The sequence below is a fragment of the Mustela erminea genome, chromosome 18 (genome assembly GCF_009829155.1).
Source record: "Mustela erminea isolate mMusErm1 chromosome 18, mMusErm1.Pri, whole genome shotgun sequence".
Taxonomy (NCBI): Eukaryota; Metazoa; Chordata; class Mammalia; order Carnivora; family Mustelidae; genus Mustela; species Mustela erminea.
This window is the reverse complement of record NC_045631.1, coordinates 17,800,977-17,824,620: the sequence shown is the minus strand read 5'-3', so window position 1 is coordinate 17,824,620 and position 23,644 is coordinate 17,800,977. Positions and strand designations below refer to the sequence as shown.

General features: G+C 54.1%; 1 protein-coding gene and 1 long non-coding RNA gene across 7 annotated transcripts in view; one reads left to right on the top strand and one right to left on the bottom strand.

Moving 5' to 3' along the window:
- ABR (ABR activator of RhoGEF and GTPase) overlaps positions 1–23,644 on the top strand; it is a 176,649-nt gene that overhangs the window by 105,410 nt on the left and 47,595 nt on the right. For 5 of the 6 annotated variants that reach the window (XM_032321120.1, XM_032321124.1, XM_032321122.1 and 2 more), the window contains 7 exons: positions 5,309–5,494; positions 11,291–11,398; positions 14,071–14,131; positions 18,976–19,028; positions 19,632–19,772; positions 21,728–21,849; positions 23,245–23,410. In XM_032321120.1, the coding sequence (XP_032177011.1) occupies positions 5,309–5,494; positions 11,291–11,398; positions 14,071–14,131; positions 18,976–19,028; positions 19,632–19,772; positions 21,728–21,849; positions 23,245–23,410 (837 nt within the window). Of the gene's footprint in view, positions 1–5,308; positions 5,495–11,290; positions 11,399–14,070; positions 14,132–14,158; positions 14,615–18,975; positions 19,029–19,631; positions 19,773–21,727; positions 21,850–23,244; positions 23,411–23,644 lie in introns of those variants that run through there. The other variant, XM_032321125.1, reaches the window with a different exon arrangement.
- Positions 1,595–8,292, bottom strand: LOC116577620. The gene is made up of 3 exons (XR_004280553.1): positions 7,849–8,292; positions 5,745–5,909; positions 1,595–2,109 (listed from the first exon to the last, which is right to left on the bottom strand). It is a non-coding gene; the product is annotated as an uncharacterized LOC116577620 (long non-coding RNA).

The window sequence follows — 23,644 nt, the reverse complement described above, 5'->3', positions numbered from 1 at the left end:
TTCAGAATATTCATGAACCCTTGTGGCCCATCTTCTCCATCTGCAGATCCTGGATACTGCTACAAGTACTCTGTTTGTGGGGTTGTTGTGGGGAAAAAAAGAGTTTGTGTGTCAAGCTCTTAGAACAGAGACTAAAGCGTTAGCTGCTGCTGTTATTTTGTCCAGTCCTGAGAGAGATGCAGGTTGGGGCCTGTTTCTGTCAACACAGCCTTTCCCTGAAGGAAGGGGAGGCACGTCCTCAGAGGAGGCTGGGCCCTCATGGATTCCAACCTGCGTGTGCCTTCTTGTCAGTCATTGGGCCTAAGGTGAGCTTCTCTGTGTCGGGGCAAAGATAGCAACAGAATTAGGGGCCAAGACACTCCCTCCCTGCCTCACCTTTCTAACAGCTCAAGCCTCAAAGGCAAAGCCTGTGAGGTTTAGGCCTGCAGGCCACCCAGGACACATCCCTCCTCTCCCGCCAGCTTATTCATTCCAGGCCCCTGATTGGTTCTTGAACAGAGGCCCGGAGGAGAGTGGGGAGGCTGACTGGGAGACCAGGTCTATGCTGGAGGGCTCCAGGAAGAGGGGGCGGACCCTCCACAGCTACAGCCTCAGACAGTGAAACACCAAGATAAGGAATCCGGCCTCTCCACCCAAGCCCTTGAGCTGGGAGCCCTCCCCTCACAGCTTTCCCCTCAAAGCCTTTTTCCTTTAGGGGGTGATCTGACCCAGGGGCCCTGGGAAAGAAAGTCTCTCCTCTCCGTGGCCCACTCCCAGATCTCCTACTCATCACCCAGCCCCTCTGGCTCTGCTCCTCCCCTGTTTGTGTCAGACTGTTCTCAGCTTAACACTTCCTGATATGCAGATTGCTGGGTGTGTGTGGTGTGTGTACCCAAGGCTGTGTGCACACACAGACGCTGTTGGGACTCACACAGGAGCCTCTGTTCCTGACCCCTGGGTTGTCAGATGGGGCAAGGTTTGGTAATCTGGAAACCTCCGGTTCCCGGTTGGCTCAGATTACAAACGGAGTGGCCCGTGGCCCCAGGCTGGAGTGGGGGGTGGAGGAAGGGAGACAACCAGATGCATGTCATTCTGCGTCTCACCCACTGTGGGGAATGTGGAAGTGAGCTCAGGGGCTGCCTCTGGCCATTGCTACAGCGCTTCCACCACAGGGCCTCACCGGCCCTCCTCTCTCAGCCTCGCATTTGGGGTTCTCAGGTTCCTTTTCTCTAAAATAGGTTAATGATGCTTCCCTCCCTGGGTTCCGGGAGGAGGAGTAACTGAGATGATACGTTGGCAGCCTCCAGGCCTTCTGGGATAGGAGGTGGAGGAAGTGGGCTGATTTCTTGCCCCTGTTTCAAAAGGCAGGTTGCTGGGGACAGAGCTGACAGACGGCTGTGGGAAGACCCGCTCTGAGTCAGAACCCACCTGGCCCCGCTTCCTGAGAAGCACTTTGTGGAAAGTGGAGAGCCAGACCCGACTCCCGGGTCACTCAGTGATCCTCTCTTTTAAGAATCTGTTTCTCCCCTGACGAAATGGAGAGCCAGGGGCTAGCCCTGCTTTCTGCAGCAGGATTCTGGGAGGAGGGAGCAGCATGCTAGCCGCTGGGGAGAAGAACAGTGTTGGAGGCAAGTTCAGTGTTGGGTTGCTTTTGCCTTTTAGCCATCTGGACCTGAGGCCTGGTTTCAGGGCTTCACCAGATAAAAGTAACTTCCTTCAAGGGTCTCTGGCCAGCCGGGGCTCCCACACGCCCAGCACTTTCCCTGCCCCCCGCCAACCCCAGTGAAGTCAAGCCCAAGACCAAAGGGCTCCAGCCTTGTCCTGAGAACCCTCTGACGTCCTGAGCATAGGCCCTATCCATGTGACTCGCTGTTGGTGAGCACCCATTGCTTCCCTTTTTGTAGACAGAGTGGGAAGTTCAGGAGGAAGCAGAGCATTTGGGTCTTGTCTTTGCTGGGGTGGCTGATGGGTACTTCCCCAGCAGCTTCTGAGAAGTCCTGACCCTTCATCTTCCCAGGGCTGTTCCCACCCTATGTGCTTTTTTTCCCCCTCTGCGTAGGGACAGCACCCAGGCAGGAGCAAGGAGTAGAGGTTCTGGGACTCTGTGGTGATTTGTCTCTCCACTGGATCCTGGGGCGGGGGGGACAAAAAAAGGATAAACTAGGACAGCAATCTTGAGGAACAGCTCCGTGTCCTTCACAGAATGTTGGGAGCCCTGAAGCTGAGGGCGGCCGCCCACCTGGGGTTGGGGGAACAGTGTTTCCTTTCTGTGGTTCCTGGTTCTTCTGTTTCCCTGCTTACCCACGCCCCACCCCTCCACCTGCTCAGATCTTCCCAACCTTCGAGGCCCTTTTCCTGTCACCACCTCTGTGAAGCCCCCTGGGCTGTATCAGCACTACCTTGGGACCACTTGATTGGTATTTACAGTCCAAGACGGGTAATACCCTGTCTGGCTTTGTCCACTACATGGTCTGGTTTACCCACATGTTCTGCAGAGCAAGGATCTTGAGTGAGAAAAATAATCTCCTGAAAAGAGAATTGGCCCTTTGTCACTCACCTGCCTAAATCCCTTCAGGGAAAGGCAGTGCATTTCTTGCCCCTGCCTGGTCTGGCCCCTGCCCAGTCCTCCAGCTCTCCTTAGGCCCTGCTCCTCCCCCTTGCCCACTGCACACGGGCTCCCTGGCTTTCACCAGCTCCTCTCTCTCATCAAGCCCCTGCCCACCGTGGAACCGGCATTGAGGAATACTGTCCTCTGAGCCCCCAGGCTTCCATTTCAGGGTAAATGTTCCCTTCTGGGAGAAGCCGTCCCTCCCCAGCCTGCCTCAGGAGGTCCCCTTATTTCCTTCATTGTGCCCAGGTGGAAATAGTGTGTATGACGGTTTCCTTGTGTTTTGTCTGTCTCCCCTATTGAATGGGGGGCTCCACGGGGCAGGGATTGGACGTGTGTGGTGAGTCACTGAATACCTGGTCTGACCTCACATTAGGCACTTGGTACATTATTCGTGGGGCAGATGATGATAATAGTAGCCGCTAACATTATTGACTGCCTCCTGGGTACCAAGCACCTACTGGATATTTTCTATAAATTATGGCTCTTGATCTTCCCATCAGTGTTTGTGAGAAGGTCATATTACCCCAGTTTTACAAATGAGGCTGCAGAGGCCCGGATGCTAAGTGACAGAGCTGAGACTCAAACCCACACCTCCTGGCCTGCACCAGGGAAAACCCCATCCTACTGCCCTTGCAAAGCCTGGGCGTTAGGGTTAATTGGTCCCAGTGCTAAGAAGCTCGGAAGGAGGGCTCTGCTTTTCCCTTCCTTTTTCCTCGCTTCTGGACTTTTTAGAGCTGGGAGGATAGGGATGCTGGAAGTCAGAGCCTCATCTGTGTATTTGGGAAGATGGGACTTCCTCTTATGGACAGGCATTGCTGGAGCTTGGCTGCTCTGATGGTCCTCTCTCAGACCAAGCCAGTGATAACTCCGGTCTCTTTTAATGTCACTGTTCCAGCCAGTGTAGCCTCTAGTCACCCATTAATGGCTGGAATGCTTCTCTGGTTAGAAAGCTCACTAACCAGTCCTATGAGGTGATGGGGACCTGTCCCCATGACTTCTCCTGGCTGTTCCTAGGTTTCCAGAGGGACTCAGACTAAGTCAAAGGGCTCTTTCCACACAGCCTTTCCACTAGATGAAGAACATTAAGTCTGACTCAGGCTTTTGTCTTCTGCGTAAATGTGTCTGCCCCTCCCGTACTTTCTCTCGTACTGTCTCCTGGAGGGCCTCTGGAGTGCAGTCTAGGCATCTTTGCAGGCTTTGGGGCTAAGGGAAGGCCAAGCAAGGAAGAGTTCCTTATCTTTTGATATCAGGGTTTTTTTTGTTTTTCTTCAGCTGTGAATTTTAATAGCTTTTTATCCCCTGATGATAAAAATTAATATTTACTCGGGTACCTGGGTGGCTCAGTAGGTGAAACATCTGCCTTTGGCTCAGGTCATGATCTCAGGGTCCTGGGATCGAGCCCCGCATCAGGTTCTCCACTCAGCAGGGGGCCTGCTTCTCCCTCTCCCTCTGCCCCTCCTCCAGCTTGTACTCTCTCTCTCATTTGCTTGCTCTCTATGTCTCAAATAAAATCTTTTTTAAAAAATTAATATTTACTCATTGTAGGTGGTTCAGAAAATGAAGAAAATCACACTGAAGAAATTGTACCCAGGTCCTATTCTCCTACCATACCCCTGTTGGGCACGAAGGCAACAACTACAGCTCCCCACCAGTGTTAGGGAGTGTCCTGAGTTACTGTTTGTCCCTGCATCCACCCTGAAGGCCCTGGAGCATCTTGGTGTAGATAAGCTCAGTTGACATATAAGTTTCATCTCACCTGTCAATCTCAGCATGGAGAAATAGTCTGGGACTGTGACCAGGCTCAGTGAGAAAGAGCATTTGTGATTGACTCGTGATGTCTGCCATGGTCGACCAGCAGTGTCTGCCTTGGTCAACTTGCAATGCCTGCCATGGGTACAGAGGTAGGACGGTGGCGTCTGTGCTGTCTGCTCACTCTCTAAGGGATGGGAACTTGAACTGTCAGTGCAGCTGAGGTTGGTCTTGAGTCTCTTTGAGACTCTACCCCCAAATCCTAGAATCATGTTCTGATTGTTGGAAGGAAATGGCTCAGGGCTTGAGTTCCCAGTCAACCCTCCCTTCCACTGATGGAAGGTGACAAGGGAGCTTGTAACTCAGCACATGAGGCCACTGTGAAAGAAAGGTATGGATCCTGTGAAACCAGTAAGCGAACCCAGTACAGGCTGGGGGCCAGGGACCCCTTGGGAGACAAGGGTGTGGGGGAAATGTGTCCTGGCATTAACACATGGGCCAGTGGTTGGGGGGGGTCCTCTGGGCCAGGCCCTGGCTGTCAGGGTTCCCCTCCTTGTAGTAGGGCATGGCTTATTGGAGCCTATAACAGCAGCTACTCAATGCAAACCACACTTCAAGGGTTTACTGTTTGTCCCTGTATCCACCCCACCTGAAGGCCTTGGAGCATCTTGGTGGAGATAAGCTCAGTTGACAGATAAGTTTCATCTAACCTGTCAACCTCAGCATGGAGAGAGTCTGGGACTGTGACCAGGCTCAGTGAGAAAGAGCATTGTGATTGACTCACGATGTTTGCCATGGTCAACTTGCAATGTCTGCCATGGGTACAGGAGATAGGACATGGCCATGTGCCCTCCGTGGCCTTGTTGAGGCCCAACTCCAGCCACGAGAAGTATGTGTCTGTGCCCTGAAGCTTCTGCCTATCTGGTTCATCGGTTCTTACCTTCTCTCTTTCTCCCTCCTCACTCACAGCCCATGAAACCCCTGAAGGCCACAGCCACCACCTCCCAGCCTGTACTCACCATCCAACAGATCGAGACCATCTTCTACAAGATCCAGGACATCTACGAGATCCACAAGGAGTTCTATGACAACCTCTGCCCCAAGGTGCAGCAGTGGGACAGCCAGGTCACCATGGGCCACCTCTTCCAGAAGCTGGTAAGTCTCCTGTGGACGGACAGCACTTATCTGGTGCCTCAGTGGAGCTGCTAGTGTTGGGAGACGTCCAGGAATCCCCAGCCTTCTTGATCTCCTTAAAGGCCTGGGTCACTTCTGAGTCCCAGGGGAAAGCCTGGAGCTCTGCTCTGTGGGGCCCTGGGCTTAGTGTCCCGACTCCACGCCTCCCACTGTAAAGCCTGAAAGTGCTTCTAGGGATGTGAGGGGCTTCAGGGCTGGAATGAAGGCTCACCTGCTGGGCTTCAGGTTGCCTGTCCCTCAGCGGACAGAGGGGCTGACAGTGCCAGTGGGCAGGCAGGGACTGCTCCCTTGAAACACTGGGCATTTGCCTCACCACGGTGCTGCCTCTGAAATGAAGCGGTCAGATCGGTCTGTGAATGATTCCCTCCTGGGGACCCTGGAGCAAAAAGCATCAAGAACTCAGCCCACCCACCATTGCAGGGGAGAGACAAGGTAGAATTAACATGCAGACATAGTGTTGGGAAAGGCTTTCAGAGGTCTTCCAGTTCCCAAGGTTTCTGTGACACCTCCCCTAGCTCTGGCTGTGTCCCCTGGAGGACCCCGAGGTCAGACCTACAGCGCCCCCACCCCCACTCTTTTCTGACCTTTCCCTGCCCGTAACTCCGCCCACCCAGGAGGCAGCAAGGAGACTGCCAGTCTGTGGTCTTCGTTGTCTGGGTGTGAATGGAGGTGGGCAGGGAGCAGTGCCTCTCCTTTACCTCCCCTGCAGTGGTGGGACTGGTTGAATGGACAGGCCTGTACTCTCCTTACACTGGAGAAAACTCTTGCTTTTTAGAAGGATTCTTCTAGGGCCTCAAGCGCACAGTATGTTCAGAACTGGATTTACTGTCTCGAAAGTTCTTTGCTCTTCTTCTTGCCCCAGTGTCGGTGGGTGTTGCCACCATCCCATCCCCCATCCATCCATCCATGACTCCCTTGGACTAGTCCTTGGTACTCTCCTGCCCCACTCCCTTCCCCATCCCCACTTCTGGCGGATGCTCACTGCTGGGCCTGCCTTTCCCTGCCCCCTCTGGGGCCCCCTCCTCCCCTCAGGAGTGGCTCCTGCCTCCAGGCCCCCCTTCCTGCCAGCCTTCCCACCTCTGCTTAGCAGCAGCAGAGTTACCTGAACTCCTGACCTTGCTTCTCCCCAACTTAAATCCCTTCAGTGGCTCCCCCTTGCCTTTGAATAAATGCCAGGCTCTGAGGAGTGGTGTATGAGACCCTTTGCATGCTGGCCATCCCTGGCCTCTGGCTGTTGCTTCCCCTGTCCTTGTGCACTCCCTCCCCCCACTGACACTGAACTTTCTATTCTCAGTCCGTGCAGCAGACACTCTTGACCTCTCTCTCTTTTTTTTAGCTCCAGCTGCCTGAAATGTCCTTCCCCAACTGCTTCCAACTTAGAAGTGACATCCTTGGCGAAACCTTCCCCCAAACTTCCAATGTAGCCCCTTTATTTATCCCCTCAGTGAACATGGGAACCTCCTGCTCCCTAAAACCATAAGCTCTCAGAGAATAGGCTGCATTTTCTTTATCATTAGACCCCAGAACTAGCCTAGTACTCAATACATGGTGAGTGAGTAAATGAATGAGTGCACCATGACCTTGACGACTGTGACTAGGGAGAACTTGGAAGGGCATCGAGGGGGACATACATCACAGGGCCTAAGGTCTGTGTCCCAAGAGGCCAGCAGCGTTGGAGGGACAAACATAGCCTCTAGAGCCACAGCTGCCTTTGTTTTGTTTTTTTCAAGAGTTACTTATTTATTTGAGAGAAAGAGAAAGTGTGCACATATGGAAGAGGGGAGGGGCAGAGGGTGAGGGAAAGAGCCTCCCAAGTAGACTGTGCTGAGTGCGGAGCCCGATGCGGAGCTCCAAGTGGGGCTTGAACTCGCAACCCTGAGATCATGACCTGAGCCAAGAGCAAGAGTCAGGGGTTTAACTGACTGTACCATCCAGGTGCCCGCAGCCACAGCTGACTTTGAATCCCAACTCTGCTACAGATTAAGCCTATGACTTTGGGCACAACCTCTCTGACTCAGCTTCCTCATCTGTGAAAAAGAGGATAATAATAGTACTTACCTCACCGAATTGTTGTGAGGACTACGTGAGTTAATACCTGAGAAGGGCTTGGAACAGGGCCCAGAACATAGTAAATTAGTAAATACTCAATAGTCAGCCATTAGCATTACTGTTACTACTATCACCGCTGTCACCACCGCCGTCGTCCTCGCTATTGTTAGTGAGAGGCACCCCGGAAGGTGGTATTGCTGGGGAACCCCACACTCCCGGTTCCGGCAGCCCCAGAGTGCCTGCTCCAGTTCAGGGATGGCATGTACCCAGTCATCACTCCCGGCCGGGTCCCAGGAGCCTGAGCGGATTGGCTTGGGGGACAGCCTCTCCTTGGCCTCATCAGAGAACAAACGAGAGGAGGGCGGGGGTACCTAGGCCAGCACATAGTGGAAATGCTGTCCCACTTGTATCTCTGTCACTCGGACCCTTCTGTCACCAGTGTCCCCCATTCAGCTCCACAGGCGCCGGGTGGTGAATTTGCTATCCCCCTCCCCTCCCCCAGCAGCATGAAGGGCTCTCCGTGGCCCCTGGGGCTGCAGGCCTGGGAGGGCCGGGGAGGAGCTGGGCAGCCCAGGCATCTGGAGGTGGTTTATTTTCAGCTGGTCTCCATTACTGAGAGAAGGGAATTAGCATCTCTGCTATTTGTTTTATGAGATCACCCCAGTGCCAGGCTGCTGTTTCCAAGCAACCTCCACATCCCAGTTAATGGCCCTGGCAGGCCGGGCCTTAGGCTCTGCAGACGAGGGTACACCGTGAAGATGGCAGTGCCTGGGACGAGCCCTGACCCCCGTGTGCCGGTCTTCTGCCCGGGTGGCTCCAGCTCCAACTCAGCTCCTGCTACTCCCTTAGGCTGTGGGGTGGGAGGATAGCGTTCTGACCTGGGCAGCCAGCCCTCATCATTCTTGTGGGAAGGGGGGACAAGGAGAGCACATCCCCAGAAGAAGAAAAGCAATGATTTTTACTTTGGTTTAGGAAGCAACTGTCTAGCACCTCCCGCGTAGCCTGGGACACCGGTGGGCCGGTACTCCCCCTGGAAAAGGAATTAAATTCATCCCTTCCTGCACTTCCGCCAGATTTGTCGTCTTTGCCAAGTCTGGCCCATCTGAGGCTGAGACCTGCACAGCTCTGGCCTTGGTATCTTTGGAAGCACCCCCGTTCTCATTTTGCCCTCTGGCTTTCCTGGCCCCCGACCTGCCTGGCTTTCCACCTGCCCCAGATCTCGGGATCTGGAGGAACACGAGAGTTTTGCAGAAAGCAGAGTGGTCCAGGGTGGGCCTCCCGGGCAGCCTGCTTTCCCCAGCACCTCAGCATCCCCCCGAGGAAGCCCCGTGGCAGCTGAACCTCCGTTGCTACTTGACTGCAAAATATTTAAACCAGAAATTCTAGAGAATACATGTAGCAAACAAATGTGGACTCATTCCCCCAGAACTGATGGATGTTAAGCTCTGAAGATAGACTTTTTAATCAAGGAAACAAAGCATTGTAGATGAAGTCTCTCTCCCTTCCCCTCGCCCTTCTGCTCAGCACAGAAGCAGCTACTGGAATGAATTTGGTGTGTTGCCTTCTGGGCTGCAGTTTGTATTTTTATTATGTATCTGTATCTTTTTATGGCATTACATGTACTTTTTCAACATATATATTTCATGTATTTTGCAATTCGATCATTTGGGAGCTTGTTGGTGTTACTGCCCATAGATCTTGTTCCCTCATTGTAACTGCAGCGTGGATATGAACTACCGCATTTGTGAGCATCTGTTCCCAGTCTCTCTACAGGAGGGAGAGTGGAACAGTGAATCCCCTTGCTCACATCTCCTTGGGGACATACAAGGACAGGTTTCACTAGAGCAGTGCCTCCACTAGAACTATAATGCGAGCCACGTATGTAATTTTAAATTTCCTAGTAGCCCTTACTTAAAAGTAGAAACAGGGGCACCTGGGTGGCTCAGTGGGTTAAAGCCTCTGCCTTCGGGTCAGGTCATGATCCCAGGTCCAGGGATGGAGCCCCACCTCAGGCTCTCTGCTCAGCAGGGAGGCTGCTTCCCCCCCACCCCCACTCTGCCTGCCTCTCTGCCTACTTGTGATCTCTGTCTGTCAAATAAATAAATAAAATCTTAAAAAAAAAAAAAAAGTAGAAATAGGTGCAGGAAATTAATTTTAAGCATGTATTTTATTGTTAAAAAATATGTATTTAGCCAACAGATCCAAAATGTTGTCATTATATAATGTAATCATTATTTAATGAGATCATTTACATTCTCTTTTACATACTAAGTCCTTGAAATCCAATGTGTATTTCATACTTAGAGCACATCTTGGGGTGCCTGGGTGACTCAGTTGGTTAAACATCCGACTTTCGATTTCGGCTCAGGTCGTGATCTGATCAGGTTGTGAGATTGAGCCCCGTGTCCAGCTCCGAGCTGGGTGTGGAGCCTGCTGAAGATTCTGTCTTTTCTTCTCCCTCTGCCCCATCTCCCTTTCTAAAAAAATGCGCACACACACACACACACACACGCACACGCACAGAGCACATCTCAGTTTGGCCTAGCCACTTGTCAGGTGCTCACCTGCCACGAGTAGTGACTGACTCCCGAACCGGACCCCAGACTCTGGGGTTTGTATGTAGAAGTGGGTTTGCTAAGAAGTAGGCTGAGCTGTGCATATTTTTAGCTTTATCAGTTATTGACAAATTACTGTCCAAATAACAGGCCTGACGCCCCCATAAGCAGTCTGTAAAAGCTCTAATTTCCCCCTCATTCTTGCCAACCTTTGATATGATTAGACTTTAAAATTTGGGGCAGATTGTTGGGGATGACATAGTACCTCACCGTGCTTGTAACTCACATTTCTACCCTTTCCTCTCTTAAGGGGAAATGCATATATGCAAAGCACAGGAAGACTTTCCATAAATATTTGAGGAATTAAGTTAATGAGCCTCAGTTTCCCCTTTTGCAGAAAGGGATGATGGCATCCGTTCTGCCTCTCAGAGCTGAGGTTCTGTGTGATTGTAAGTAGTGGGAAGCTTCCTGTTAGGTTCAGAGCGACATGCAAATGTGTCCTGAGGCTGGTAGGATCTCTGGCTCCTTAAGAGGCTGAGGATGTGGGGACAGGGACTGAGGGAGGCCAAGGGAAATGGGGACTGCATCTCTTTTTTTAAGTAATCTCTACACCCAACCTGGGGCTCGAACCCACAATCTGAGATCAAGAGTACCATGCTCCACTGACTGAGCCAGCAAGCTGCCCTTACCCTGCTGAGACTGCACTTTTAAACGCTGTGCCTTACACTCTGCCTGGGGAGTGGGGTACTGGGCAGGCCACACTGTGCCTTCCTGGCTCCAGTTAATTCCAGGCTATGAAAGATGGGTGAGGCATTAGGGCTTCAAACCCCGGGCGTCCTTTATGATGCTAAATAAAGCCAAATGCTGTTGAATTTCTGGCGTGCCAACAAAGGCCCTGCCCTGCTCCCCCCATCCCCTGTACCCTCTTGTTAATCTTATTGGCTGAGCTGGTTTCCATGGAAACTGTCAAGTTCAAAGGGATACTATAGTATGTTCATCCGCCTTTTACCTCTGTTCCACGTGTAGCCCTTTGGAGCAAAGTTAGAGGTTCTGAGTGCCACGGGAGCTCCAGGTGCCCTGCTTACGCTGCCATCCATTCATTAATCCTCCCTCCCATCCCACTGCCCTCCTCTCTCTCCTCTTCTCCCTGCAGGCCAGCCAGCTCGGTGTGTACAAAGCATTTGTGGATAACTATAAAGTCGCTCTGGAGACAGCTGAGAAGTGCAGCCAGTCCAACAACCAGTTCCAGAAGATCTCTGAGGTGGGCAGCTTCCCGCACAGCCCCTGCCTTCCGGCCTCTGGGCCTGTTGCCCATTAGGGAAATGGTACCCCTGAGGGGAACACTTAGACTGACAGTTGCTTTCTCGCACTTGACATTTTCCCTCGTAATATAAGAATAACGATGTGTTTGATTTTGTTATTCTGTTTAGGTTATTCTGTATCAGAACAGAGGAGACGAAAAAGAAAAAAAAAAAGGCAGTATTGTCACGCTGTGGTGACCTTGAGGAAGTCCCTTCCCTTCTCCTGGCCTTATTTCCTCTTCTGTCCAGTGAGGGGTCTGGGTTCTTCACTCATCCCTGGTTTGCTCGATAAGAACCATCAGGGGCACTGTTTAAAATGCGGATCTCCAGATACCTTCCCTGGAGCTTTAATTCAGAGCGTTTGGGGTGGGACCCAGGAGTCTGTATTTTTGAAGCTTCCCCTGGTTATTTTTATGATTAGAAAGATTGGAAGAGTTCTGGACAAGCTTGTCTCTTAAGATCTTTTGCAACTGCACGACAGAGAGAGGACCAGGGCCATTTGTGAGGAGAAGCAGCCGTACACTTTGGCTGGAAGCCTGCCTCTCCCTGCTGTTGCCGGGAGCCTTCCTTCCATGCTCCTCTGCTGGGCAAAGCTGTGGCATTGGCTGCCATTGCTTCTCCAGGAAGTGGCAAGGAGGAGCTCTGATCTCCTCTGGGAGCACAGCCCAGCCTCCCTCTTGTGTTCAAAGGATCTCCATGAGACCCCCCCTGAAGCTGCTGCCCTTGCTGTCACAGCCCCAGCTCCAAGCTTGGGTCAAGAGAACCTCTGGGTCCAGGGAAGGGGAGCTCCTTCTGCAGTTTTGGAAATTCTGCCTTACAGGCCTCTGCAGACCCTTTGCTTTCCCATCTCCGCTCTGATGCTAGAAAAGTCGGGGAGATGCAGGATAGTGTTAGTGAGACTCCTGGGGTGACGAGTTCTACTCCAATTTGGAATCCGCTGAGAGGCAGCACACAAGTTGGATAGCTGGAGATGAAAATGTCAACTTGATTACTAGTAAAAGCCAGGTTGGAAAAATGTGGCCTTGGATCTATCTGTAGGCACATTGGGCTTGCCTATGAAACACATCTATCGGGGATGGAAACAGGGAGCTAAGCTCAGTTTCTTCTTCCAGCCACAGCCATGGAGTGCAGTCAGTCACCCTCTGCCTGGGAGAACAGAGCTGGGTGGGGAAGTCCCTCTGCTTGGGGTCATAAGGCAGGAGAAATGGTGCTTCCCCTCATGGCTCCCAGCCCTCCCTGGGAACAAACTGTAACCGCCCGATGTGTGTCCCAGGGTCATGTCTGGTCCAGAGAGTGGCGAACCACCTCTTAGCCTAGGCTGACTGCCTGTTCACTGGTCGGCGGAGACCCTCCCGCACTCCTCCCGAATCCCTCTCCCAGACTCCGGCCCTGGCGGCAGAGTGGGCCCCCTGGCCTGCTGCCAGGTGGCTTCTCACCCTGACTCACGAGCTGACGCTGTCGCTTCCTACTGGCACTTCCACTTAATTACTGCAATTAGGGCCCTTCTCCTCTGCAGCGGGAGCGATTTCATACCTCTGGGCTACGCTGGAGGGGGGCACGGGGACAAGTTTCCTAAAGCTGGGAATCCAGTCACCCGCCAGAGACAGCCTTGGGGAGCTGAGTAACCCCCCCTTCTCCCCACCCCAATCCCCAAGCTCAGTCCCTAGGGGTTTTCTCTGTCGAGAAACAGCTTGAGGCAGGAGTAGGAAATGTGAGGCTCCTGCTGCCTGGGTGTGTCCCCCCTTCCAGGCAGAGCAGAGGAGGCACCATCCCCTGGGTCCCTGACCTTGGCCTTCGCTCACCCTGGCTTCCCTGTTGACACCCCACCTGGAGGCCCCCCTCCACACACTCAGCCCTGCCTGCCATGGGGATTGCGTTACAGCTCTAGTGGTGGGCCCTAGTGGTCTGTCGCCAAGGGGCAGAGCTGCAACCTCTCTCTCCAACGGCTGAGAAAATAGGATCAGATAAGCAATCCCAAGTCTCTCTCCCCGGCACTTGGCTTGGGGGCCAGGAGGGGTGTGGCCTCTTCCTTGCTTGCAGTTCCCTCCCCACCCGTGGGTGGGAGGTGGCAGGTGGGGTTGGGGGCTGGATGAACCCCTCTCTATCCGGGTAGGATCTAAATGGGACTGCCCTGTGGAGCTCAGTCTCTGTTCTGGGTGCGCAGGACCCCTGGCTCCTTATCTTCAGGGCTGCCCACGCCCTAAGGGTACACCTGCCTTTTGTCCTCTCAAATCCCATGTACCCCAGGCTGATGGTGGACGGAAACCCTAACTCATGGCTGCTGCTGGGGGATCCAGCTCTTGCTGCCTCTCCAGAAGGCCCTGAGTCACCGGGGTGGGGTGTTAGGGGGTGTGTCCTAGGAGCACCTGAGCTCCACACCTCTCTGGTACCCAGAGCCCCCTCCTTCCTGCGTATATCCAGCTTCCTCCGTACTCCACACTCGCCAGGAGACCATGGGTGCGGCACAGGGAGTCTGGAGTCCGTGAGTCAGGGGGAGACCTGGGCTCTGGTCTTTGTCCTCCTGTTTGTACCCTGGCTTCCAGAGCACTGCTCCTTCCTGCTCTGGCTGCTATGAGGGAAGGGGAGGTTCAGGGGGCAGGCCACGTAGTGATTCCTCCCCTCTGTTTGGCAGGAACTCAAAGTGAAAGGTCCCAAGGACTCCAAGGACAGCCACACGTCAGTCACTATGGAAGGTACTCTGGGGAGCGGGCTGGATAATAGTTACCTTTCTTTGTCTGCTCTGTGGACTACGGTGCCCTGCTTGTGTGAGCATGTGCATGGGAATGAGAGAGAGAGAGAGAGAGAGAGTGTGTGTGTGTGTGTGTGTGTGTTGCACAAATGCGAGGAATCCAGCTTCTGTCCCTAGGCAGCCGGCCAGCTACAAACGTGCTCCTCCTTAGGATGCCAGCAGGCAGCTCGCTCCCTTCCTCCCCTCCCCCCTCCTGCCTCTCCACGCGCGCCTCCCCTCCCCTCCCCTCCCCGCCCCTCCCCCTTGCTAGAGGAGCACTCTGAAGCGGCTGCTTGATTCAGGCTGTGCAGCAGCAGCCGGCAAGGTGGCTGAGTGGCCAGGCTGCTGATGGGAGCCACCGAGCGATGGCCGCAAGCTCCTGCCGCTGGGACGGAGGCTGCCATGGAAATCCTCCTCATCATTCGCTTCTGCTGTAACTGCACCTATGGTAACCCAGGCGCCCCCCCCCTCAGGGGAGGTGGTGTAGCTTCCCACCTCAGGGGGCTGGCTGGAGTGGGTTGACATGTGGCCGGCAAGGTGGGGGTGGGGGTAGGGAGGGCGGGGAGGGTGGCAGAGAAAGGAGGTGGGTACAAGTGACCGGCTCTGTGTTTGCCCCATTCTAGTCAGCTTGCAGGCTGGAGCTGAAGTCTGGGGCAACCGGGGGCAGGGTGGCTTGGAAATGGAAGGACCAGGCTAGGAGTGTCCAGGCACCACCCCACCCCCAGGCTCCGTGGGGATTGGTGTTGGGGAAACGGCCCGGGAGGCAATGGGCAACTTCCTGATGATGCTGTTAAGGAGAGAAAGTGACAAGGCTGTGTCTGCAGGTGTGGCAGCCCTGAGGCTGGAGGGGGGTCAGTAGGGGCCAGTTGGACCATGGCATCTGGTCTGGGCAGCGTTGCCTGGGCCCAGGAGGGCACCAGCCCCCGCCTGAGAGACAAGTTGGGAGTTTCTTTGTTCCCAGAGACAGGAGAGGAGCTTGAGCCGCCAGGGTATTGTGTGTGCTCCCGAGTGCACGGGCTGCCTTCGAGATCTTCTCTGCTCAGAACCGCGGTGGCAGTGGGAGAACGTGGCCGCAGTTGGGAGAGCAGGAGGGACCTGGGCTGCTCCCCTGGGCTTGTTTGTAGCCACGGGAGGCCCCCAAGCTAAGGTGCTGGCACTTGGTGCATGCTGGTGGGAGAGGGGGGCGTGGCAGGCCACTGCTTTGTGAAGGTCACATACCCACCTGTCCATGGAAGGGTCCCTGGGGGTCCCTCAGCAAGGGGGTCCCTCAGCAAGGGGGTCCTGCGACAGGTCCAGGCTCTTGCTCAGCGGGGGCGGAAGCAGGCCTAGGGAAGGAGGGGTCTGGAAGCGGACGCTGCCCTCTGAGGCCAGAAGTGCCTTTGGCAGGAGGGGAGGGTCAACAGTTGCCTCCAGTGGCCCTCTGCCCTGCCCCCCTGCCCCGTGTTTTGGAGTGGCAAGCGGTTGATTTTAGGACCACCTTCCCTCCCACCAGCCGTTTTGTCTGCACCCTCTCAGTCACTTTGCCTTCACATCTCCGTGGTAACCTGGAGCTCCTTGGCAAAGGCTGAACGGAGGGGGGTGGCAGTTTGCTGGAGGAGAAATGATGAGGTTTCCCCGGCTCTTTCTCAGAGGCCATGGCCCTGGGGGGGCTGTTGTCTGCTCACCTGTGCAGACTGTTCCATGTCGAGGATCGCTCTTGATGGAGGAACCCCTGAGGCAGCCCCTCTCCAGCTGCCCTAGCAGGACAGCAGTTACTGGCCAGAAGCTGCCCTGTGCCGCTGCCCTGTGCCGCCACCCGTCAGCTCGAATTCTGACAAGCCAAGGTCAAGAGGATAGATGGACTTGAAATTGGCCTGTTCAAAAATCAGAGGAGAAATGCTCTTTTTGGTGGGCTGGGATTGGGTCAGGCCTCAACTCTGCCTCCTTAAAAAAGACATGGGGTTGGCCCTTGGCTTCCTCTTCCCTTCCCAAAAGGAGGTTTAGTCGTAGTGAAACAGACCTGGGACTGGAGTTCAGGTTTTCTTTGGTCCCTGAGATACTGTCTTTGAAGTCAGTTTCACAGTGGGGTAGGAGGAGAGAAGAAGCTCTTACGAACCACAATGTTTAGAATCTTCTCAGCCCCTTGATGCTGAGAAGGGATGCTGCTACTGGGGAACCCCAGGGGGGATTCTGCCGTTGGGGCTCACTCTGGCTTAATGGTTCTTTTCTGAGCACCCACTCTGCAGGTCTCTGAGCCAGGTGCTGGGGATGGGATGCAAAAGGAAGTCATGTGTGATCCAGGCCCCCACCAAGGAGGGGGCTCACCTTGGAGACAAGAGAGACCAGCTTACCTACTCCTTCCTGGTGAATCTTTCCCAGGATCCTCCCAAAGGTCGCTGAGCTTTTGCAGATGCTAATCTCCCATGCTTGAAGTTAGGAGCATGGGTAGACCTACATTCAAAACCCAGCCACCATTTGCAGCTTTGTTATTGGGAGCAAGTTACATAACTTCTCTGTGCCTTCGAGAGGCTTCCTCATCTGTAAAATGGGGCTAGTGATAATTGCTTCTCTTTTTAATCAGAGGAAATAGTGCATATAAGAAAGCACCACTGAACACAGAATAAGTACCCAGCAAGCTGCAGAGAGGCCAGCTTGCTCACGTCAGTGGTCTTTTAGGCACTGTAGGTGTTGTTTGCAAAAGCACTGGTCAGGGAGGGCTTCCTGGAGGAGGTGGGGATACAGGCGTTGCAGTTTGGTGAATGGTGTCTATCTCTGGGACAGGATTGGCATGGTGAGAAGAAGGGAGGGAAGGGGAAGCAATGGCAGGAAGCAGCCCGGCCTGCCAGAGCTGTGGAAGAGATGAAAAGGAAAGGGTGGGCTCTTTACCCTGCATTGTCAGGGGAAGGCGGTGCCCAGGGGCCGAAGGGAGCTTAGACAGAACATTGGGGTGGTTCTTCCTCCCCTTCTTCCCTCCATATCTGCCTGTGGCCCCAGGGCCCTCTCCCTACCGTCTCCTCTCCCCACCTTTCCTCCTAGCTGTTCTCTCCCAACCAGGGCACTCATTCCACATCCCCAGTCAGGTAGACTCTAGGTGACTGCAGGCATATTAATAACCCCTCTGAAACCCGACCCACCATTTGTGCAGACCTCTGAGCTTAGTCAGAAACCTCTTCCTCCTGGGACTTGAGAGAGGGACAGAGAGAGCTGACATTGCAGTATCAGCTTTCCCCAAGCTGGAACTCTGGGGCCCACCCTGGCAGGTGTCTGCTAAACTTGCACTTTCTCCTGGGTCTTTGGGGTTCTCTGGTGTGATTTCTCCCTGAAGATGAGCTAAGCCACAGGTGGGTACTTAAATAATGTCAGTACACTGTCCCCCCAGCCCTCGGCTGGTACCTGGGCTCTACCCTCACTGACCCAGGATACCCCAAGCCTGGTCCTGTTCGTTTTAGCTCCCAGAGACTGTGGGGAGGATCTCTCGCAATTTCCAAGAAGGGGCTACAGATAAGTCATGGGATGTGTGTTGGCACAAGGCAATAGTTTTCAACCATGGCTACCTATCAGTCTGCAAAGGAGCTTTTTAAAAATGCTGATTCCCAGGTTCCACCCAGCAGAGATTGGGGTTTCATCAGTGAGAAGGAGAGAGGGAGACAGGCAGCTGTTTCTTTTAAGAGCTCCCCCAGTGATTCTAAAGGGTAGCCAAGCAGAGCCACAGATAAGGCTCAAGGCATACCACTGAAACTCTATCTTCTCCACGGCCAGCAGATCGTTCCCCAAAGTGTCCGCTTAGCAATGCATGGACTATTTATGTCTAGGGCTTCAGGGGACTCTTTGGCTTGGGGACTCTTGGTTAGGCCCTGCGTATTGGCTCTGGGACTGTCACAGCCAGCATCCTGCCTCTTTCTGCCCCTGTGGCAGGAGGACAGAGGTCGTGACCCCACGGACAGAGGCATCCAGGTATGGGACTAAGGCTGAGCCACCTCTGTTTGGGAGCGGCAGGGCACAGCTGCTTGCAGAAAGCTCGGTTTGGAAGTGTGGTCAGCCAGCTGCTGCCTCCACCTGTCCCTGCTGGATCTCAGCCATCTTCACTTGCTGGCCTGGAGGGGGTAGGGAATAGACCCCCTCTCCCCCCACTGCCACTGAGTCTGCATTTTCCCAGCCCCGTCAGCGCTCCCAGAGGCCCCACCTGAATTCCTTCGGGAAATCTTCGCTCCCCCAGCTGCCACTTGCTTGAGAGCAGAGGCTTTGCGTGAAGAGCTGGCCTGCCTTCCTGGCCCTCAGCCTGTTCTGTTTTGTCGGGGAGTTTGACGGCATGGAGGGGGGTCTCCTCGTGGAGATGAGGCGGCCCGTGTGAGTCAGAACGAAGCTGGCGGTTCCCAGCTGGTGACGCCAGGCCTCAGGCCAGAGGAGTACAAGGATGATTGGGTGTGCGGGAGCCTCCTTGCTGCGTGCTGGGGTGCCGGAGCGCCGTGGGGTGAGGCTAGCTGTGGCTGTATGAGATGGGGTTGAGGGTACAGAGGAGCATCTTTGCCCTCTCTAAGTCTGGTCAGACAAGGAGAGGCCTTTGGGATGGCCCTTCGAGAAGTCATGTCTGGCAGGAGATGCGATGAGACGGGCGGGGGTGGGGTGGGACCTGGGCTGCCAGCGCCGCATGGCTGCGTGTGGGTGCCGTCCGACCCACCCTGGGGAAGAACAGAGCTGGGGCTGCCTGCACTTGGGCATCCCGGTGGTGGGGCTGTGAGGCGGGTGAAGGGATAAGGATCATCTCTGAGGAGTCAGGCTGCTCCCTGTGTCTTACCTGTTCTGTGTCCTTCTCCCTGCCTTGGCCAACAGCTCTGCTCTACAAGCCCATTGACCGTGTCACCAGGAGCACCCTGGTCCTCCATGTAAGTGTCAGCCCCTGAGTGGCCTACAGAGCGGGGTTAGGAGTTCACTAGGAGACGGAACCCGGGGGGGGTGGGGAGGCGGGCACTGGAGTCCGTGAGAGCCACCCCCTTGGGGAGCTGGGCAGAGGAGCCCTGGGCCCTGAGCTCTGACCACCCCTCCCAGGTCTCGGTAACCATGCCAGGGGGACCCCAGAGCCTCGATATAGCTTGGCTGCAAAGCTCGACGTTTGGCTCATGCTGCCGTGGGGGAAGGCGCTTCCTGCTCCCCCACCCCTCGCCTCATGGTCTCCAGGGTGCTTGGAGCAGCTGTGGGGATATGTAGAGGGGTGTCTCTCCCAGCTGCTTGGGGAGATAAGACCCCTCCCCCTGCTTCTTCCACCAGGGGGAGGAGTAATGACTTGATAGTAATAAAGGGGCACCACTGCCCTTACCCCGCCTCTCGGCCCCTCATTTTGAGTTCAGATTTCACAGGCATGACCAAATCAGAGCATGGGTCCCTTAGGGCCCTGCCTTGGAATTCCTCTGGTGAAGATTGAGTCCCCACTGTCTTCTCACTGAGCCGCAGAACGGCTGCCTCCAACTCACCACCCTGCCTCTTCCCAGGACCTGCTGAAGCACACGCCTGTGGACCATCCAGATTACCCGCTGCTCCAGGATGCCCTCCGCATCTCCCAGAACTTCCTGTCCAGCATCAATGAGGACATTGACCCCCGCCGGACTGCAGTCACCACTCCTAAGGGGGAGGTGAGCTCAGGACCCAGCCCTGCCTCTCGCCCAGGCTAAGAAGGGCACAGCAAGCCACATCACCCATCCCTGCTGTCCTGCCCTGTCTTTGGCACCTCTCCAACCTTCATGTCCCATGCCCCGCCAAGAAAAGGTCTTTAGGTCCTGGGAGCTTTATGTTAAATGTCCCATTAATCGTCATATAATTCACTGAGGCCTAGAGAGTCTCTGCATATCTGGTACAAGGTCTCTTGGCCATACTTACTGGAGCCAGATTCTCTAGCCGGGGGTTATCTGTCTGCAAGCCTCATGCACTGTCCCCCAGTCCAGGGGCTGTGGCTATGGCATTATTGAATGGAAACCCCCTACCGTGGGCAGTATGAGGCCCTCAGGGTCCCTGGAAGATAATGGCTCAGACTGAGGGAGCCGGGGAATCTGAGAGCAGGAGCTCTGAGCTGCGGCTTCTCAACCTGCATGAGCAGGTGGGGCAGGAGCTCGGCAGTGAGCCCAGCAGTAAGAAAGGCTGGAACGGGAGGTGGCTAAGGCTGCCAGGTTGCTGGAATATCCCAGGTGCAGATGTGATACAGCAGCTCCAGTTCCTTGGAGGCCCTTGTTGGTGGAAGGGCAGGGGTACCCCTGAGAGGGGAAAGCGATTTGAAGAATTGCTGGGACAGTTACTCGAGTGGGTCAGCAGCCTGGCCTTATGCAGGGCTTCCTGTCCAGGAGAGGTCATTCGGGACCTTTAGAAGTGAAGACTGGCTGGGTTTATGCTCCTTTATTACATGTATGAGGCTCCAGTGTCTCCTGGGGAGAGAAGTAATAGGGATGGGGGTGTGGAGCATGATTGATGGGGCACAGAGAGCTGTCCTGTGTGCGACTCCCAGCCCTGGTTGGCAAGCCCTGGAGTGTCATTGGTTTGTCTGACTCGAGGTTATCTGAAAGATCTCCGAAGGGTTCAGAGCACTGTCCGTTTCAGATCATGTTCACTGGAGACTTGACCGTGCTCACCTACATATTATAGCATACGTAGGTCACAGGGTCTATAATACACATGGGAAGGGTTGGCATGGATCGCAACAGCCCCTGAGAAGCCCATGGGATGTGCGGGTGTCAGTGCAGAAACTGGGCTCTTACCCATCCAGAGCCCAGGTTAGAGATGGCTGCAGGGTCCTCCAGGAGTGCTCCAGCCCCACCAAAGGTAGCCTGGGTCTCCCATGCACCTGAGGGCAGCTGTAGAATCCACTCAGAGGCAGCCAAAACAGACTGAGAAGGCCTATGGGTCAAGGTTGAACTGAAACAAGACCAAGTTCTTAGGCAGGATTGGAGGAGGGGGAGATGCCCCAGTGCTGGCGGGGGTGGGGCTGTTCATGCCCCACTGTGGAGGAGCCAGGTCATCCTGGACTAGGGTATATCCAGGTGAGAGCTGATGACTGCTGCAGGAAAGTGTAAAGCTGCCATTTAAAAAAAAAAAAAAATTTCTTTATTTATTTGGGGGGTAGAGAGAGAGGGAGAGCATGGACAGTGGGGAGAGGGAGAAGCAAGCTCCTTGTTGAGCCAGGAGTCCGATGTGGGGCTTGATCCCAGGACCCTGGGATCATGACCTGAGTCGAAGGCAGACGCCTAACAGACTGAGCCACCCAGGCACCTATAAATCTACCATTTCCTAAAAAAAATCTACCATTTATTGATCACATATTATGTGCCCGCCGTTGGGCCCTTTAACATAGACCATCTTGATGAATTCCGCGGTACAGGGCAACCATCATTATGCCCATTTCACAGATGGTAAGACTGAGACTCAGAGAGGGAACTTGCCCAGTGTTAAACCAGAAGGCCCAGGTCTGTGTGACCTTAAACACCAGGTGCCGTGTCCCCTCCCCACAGCCCCTCCCAGCAGGATGGTGCCCCCAGTGCTGGCTGGGCCCTGGGCTGACTGCCCCCTGAGCAGGTGGGGGTGGGTGTGCCATCTCCCTCAGACGCGGCAACTGGTGAAGGACGGCTTCCTGGTGGAAGTGTCGGAGAGCTCCCGGAAGCTGCGGCACGTCTTCCTCTTTACAGATGTCCTACTGTGTGCCAAGCTCAAGAAGACATCCGCAGGGTGAGTCCAGGGGGCGGGGTGGGAAGGAGCTAGACTCTGCCCCCTGAGGAGCCCTCCCAGCCCTGGGATTTATTTTCTCCTTTAAAAAAATCGATTGATTAATTAATTTCATTTTACTACATATTCTTTTTCTAAAAATAAATTGTGTTTTTAATTATAAAGATAATATAACCAAATTACAGGAGAAAAACCCATCACCCACCCGAACATAAGCATCGGTCTCCTGCTGCTATATTTCCTTCCAGTTTTTTTAAACGTTCTTGTGTTTTTTCATGTACTTGTAATCAGAGTGAATGCCCAATTTTGGTCTCTGCTTTTTCCATTTCACGTCATAAGCATTTTCCCAGTCTCTGCCTAATCTTCATAATCACCCTTTTACTTGCCTGCGTGATGTTACAAGTGGATATGCCATAATTTACTTAAGCACTCTCCTTTTATTAGACATCTCTACATTTTTGCTAACTATGATCCCGTGAATATTCATTAAGTCTGCTGTCATTACTGAGTGCTTATGCCATTCCAGGTGCCATGACAAATGCTTTGACTCTATTATTTCCAGTCTTCCCCAGAACTCTTACAAAGGAGGGAAAAGACTTAGAAAAGTTACATCCGTTGCCCAAGGTTGCATGAGTAGAGGTAGAGAAGATGGGATCTGAGCCTTAGTCAGATCTGAGAGCTGCTTTCCACCTCCGTGTCTTAGACACTGCCTCCCAGGGGGGACAAGACTTAAGCTCACCTCAGCACTAGGGGCCCAGAGTGTGGGGGCAAACCCACGTCCTGGGGGAGGTGAGGGAAGGAGAGTTTAGTATGAGCTTCAGTAAAGAGGGTGACTTCCTGGAACTAGATGAGATCATTCTAGAGCACAGGTGGCAGTCATAATGAGCAAACACACCTGTGCCTTTAGTCCTTTGCCCGTGACACACATTACTAATGAACCACGACACTACTTCCCATTGGACGTGGATGTGGCTTTATAATCTTTCACTCGCTACCCCCATGTGACCTCTATCGATCAGGGATGGCGTTAAAAATAACATGTGTATTCCATCTCCAGCCCAAAGGGCAATGACTATGAGCTAAGTATAGATAGGCCAGGGGGAGGGAAGAGCGTGGGATGGGGATTAGAAAAGCATTAGAGGTTTGGGATGTTTAAAAACATCAGTCCAATCGGGCCTGAAGATTGACAAGGCCAAGGTCCAGAGCTGCTGCCTGACCAGAGCCCCCTGTCATTTCTCCACATGGGGGTTTCTTGGTCAGACTCCTCAAGGACACGGATCATTCTTGCCAGAGACAGGTTCTTAGCAAATCCCTCTCGGGTGTTTTTCTGGTCCTAGCAGTTGAGGCTTGAAGAGCCAAGTTCCCGCTCGCTCACGTCTCTCTCCGACTTGTTTGCAGGAAGCACCAGCAATATGACTGCAAATGGTACATCCCCCTGGCCGACCTAGTGTTTCCATCCCCCGAAGAGTCTGAGGCCAGCCCCCAGGTGCATCCCTTCCCAGACCATGAGCTGGAGGACATGAAAATGAAGATCTCTGCCCTCAAGAGTGAAATCCAGAAGGAGGTGAGCAGGGCCTGGTATCTGAACTGAGAGAGTAGGGAGGGGAGGCCCTTTTCCTCCGGGCCCTTTGGACTGGGTGTGGCAGGGTGGCAGAAGGAGGGGAGGTTGTAAGGCTTGAGAGTCTGATAAGGGAGACGGGATGCTCGAGTAAGATGCCTCAAGTACCAACTCAGGGAAAGACTGTGGTGGTGGCACATTAGCACAGAGCAGATGGAAGGAGGGCCAAAAAGTCAGTGC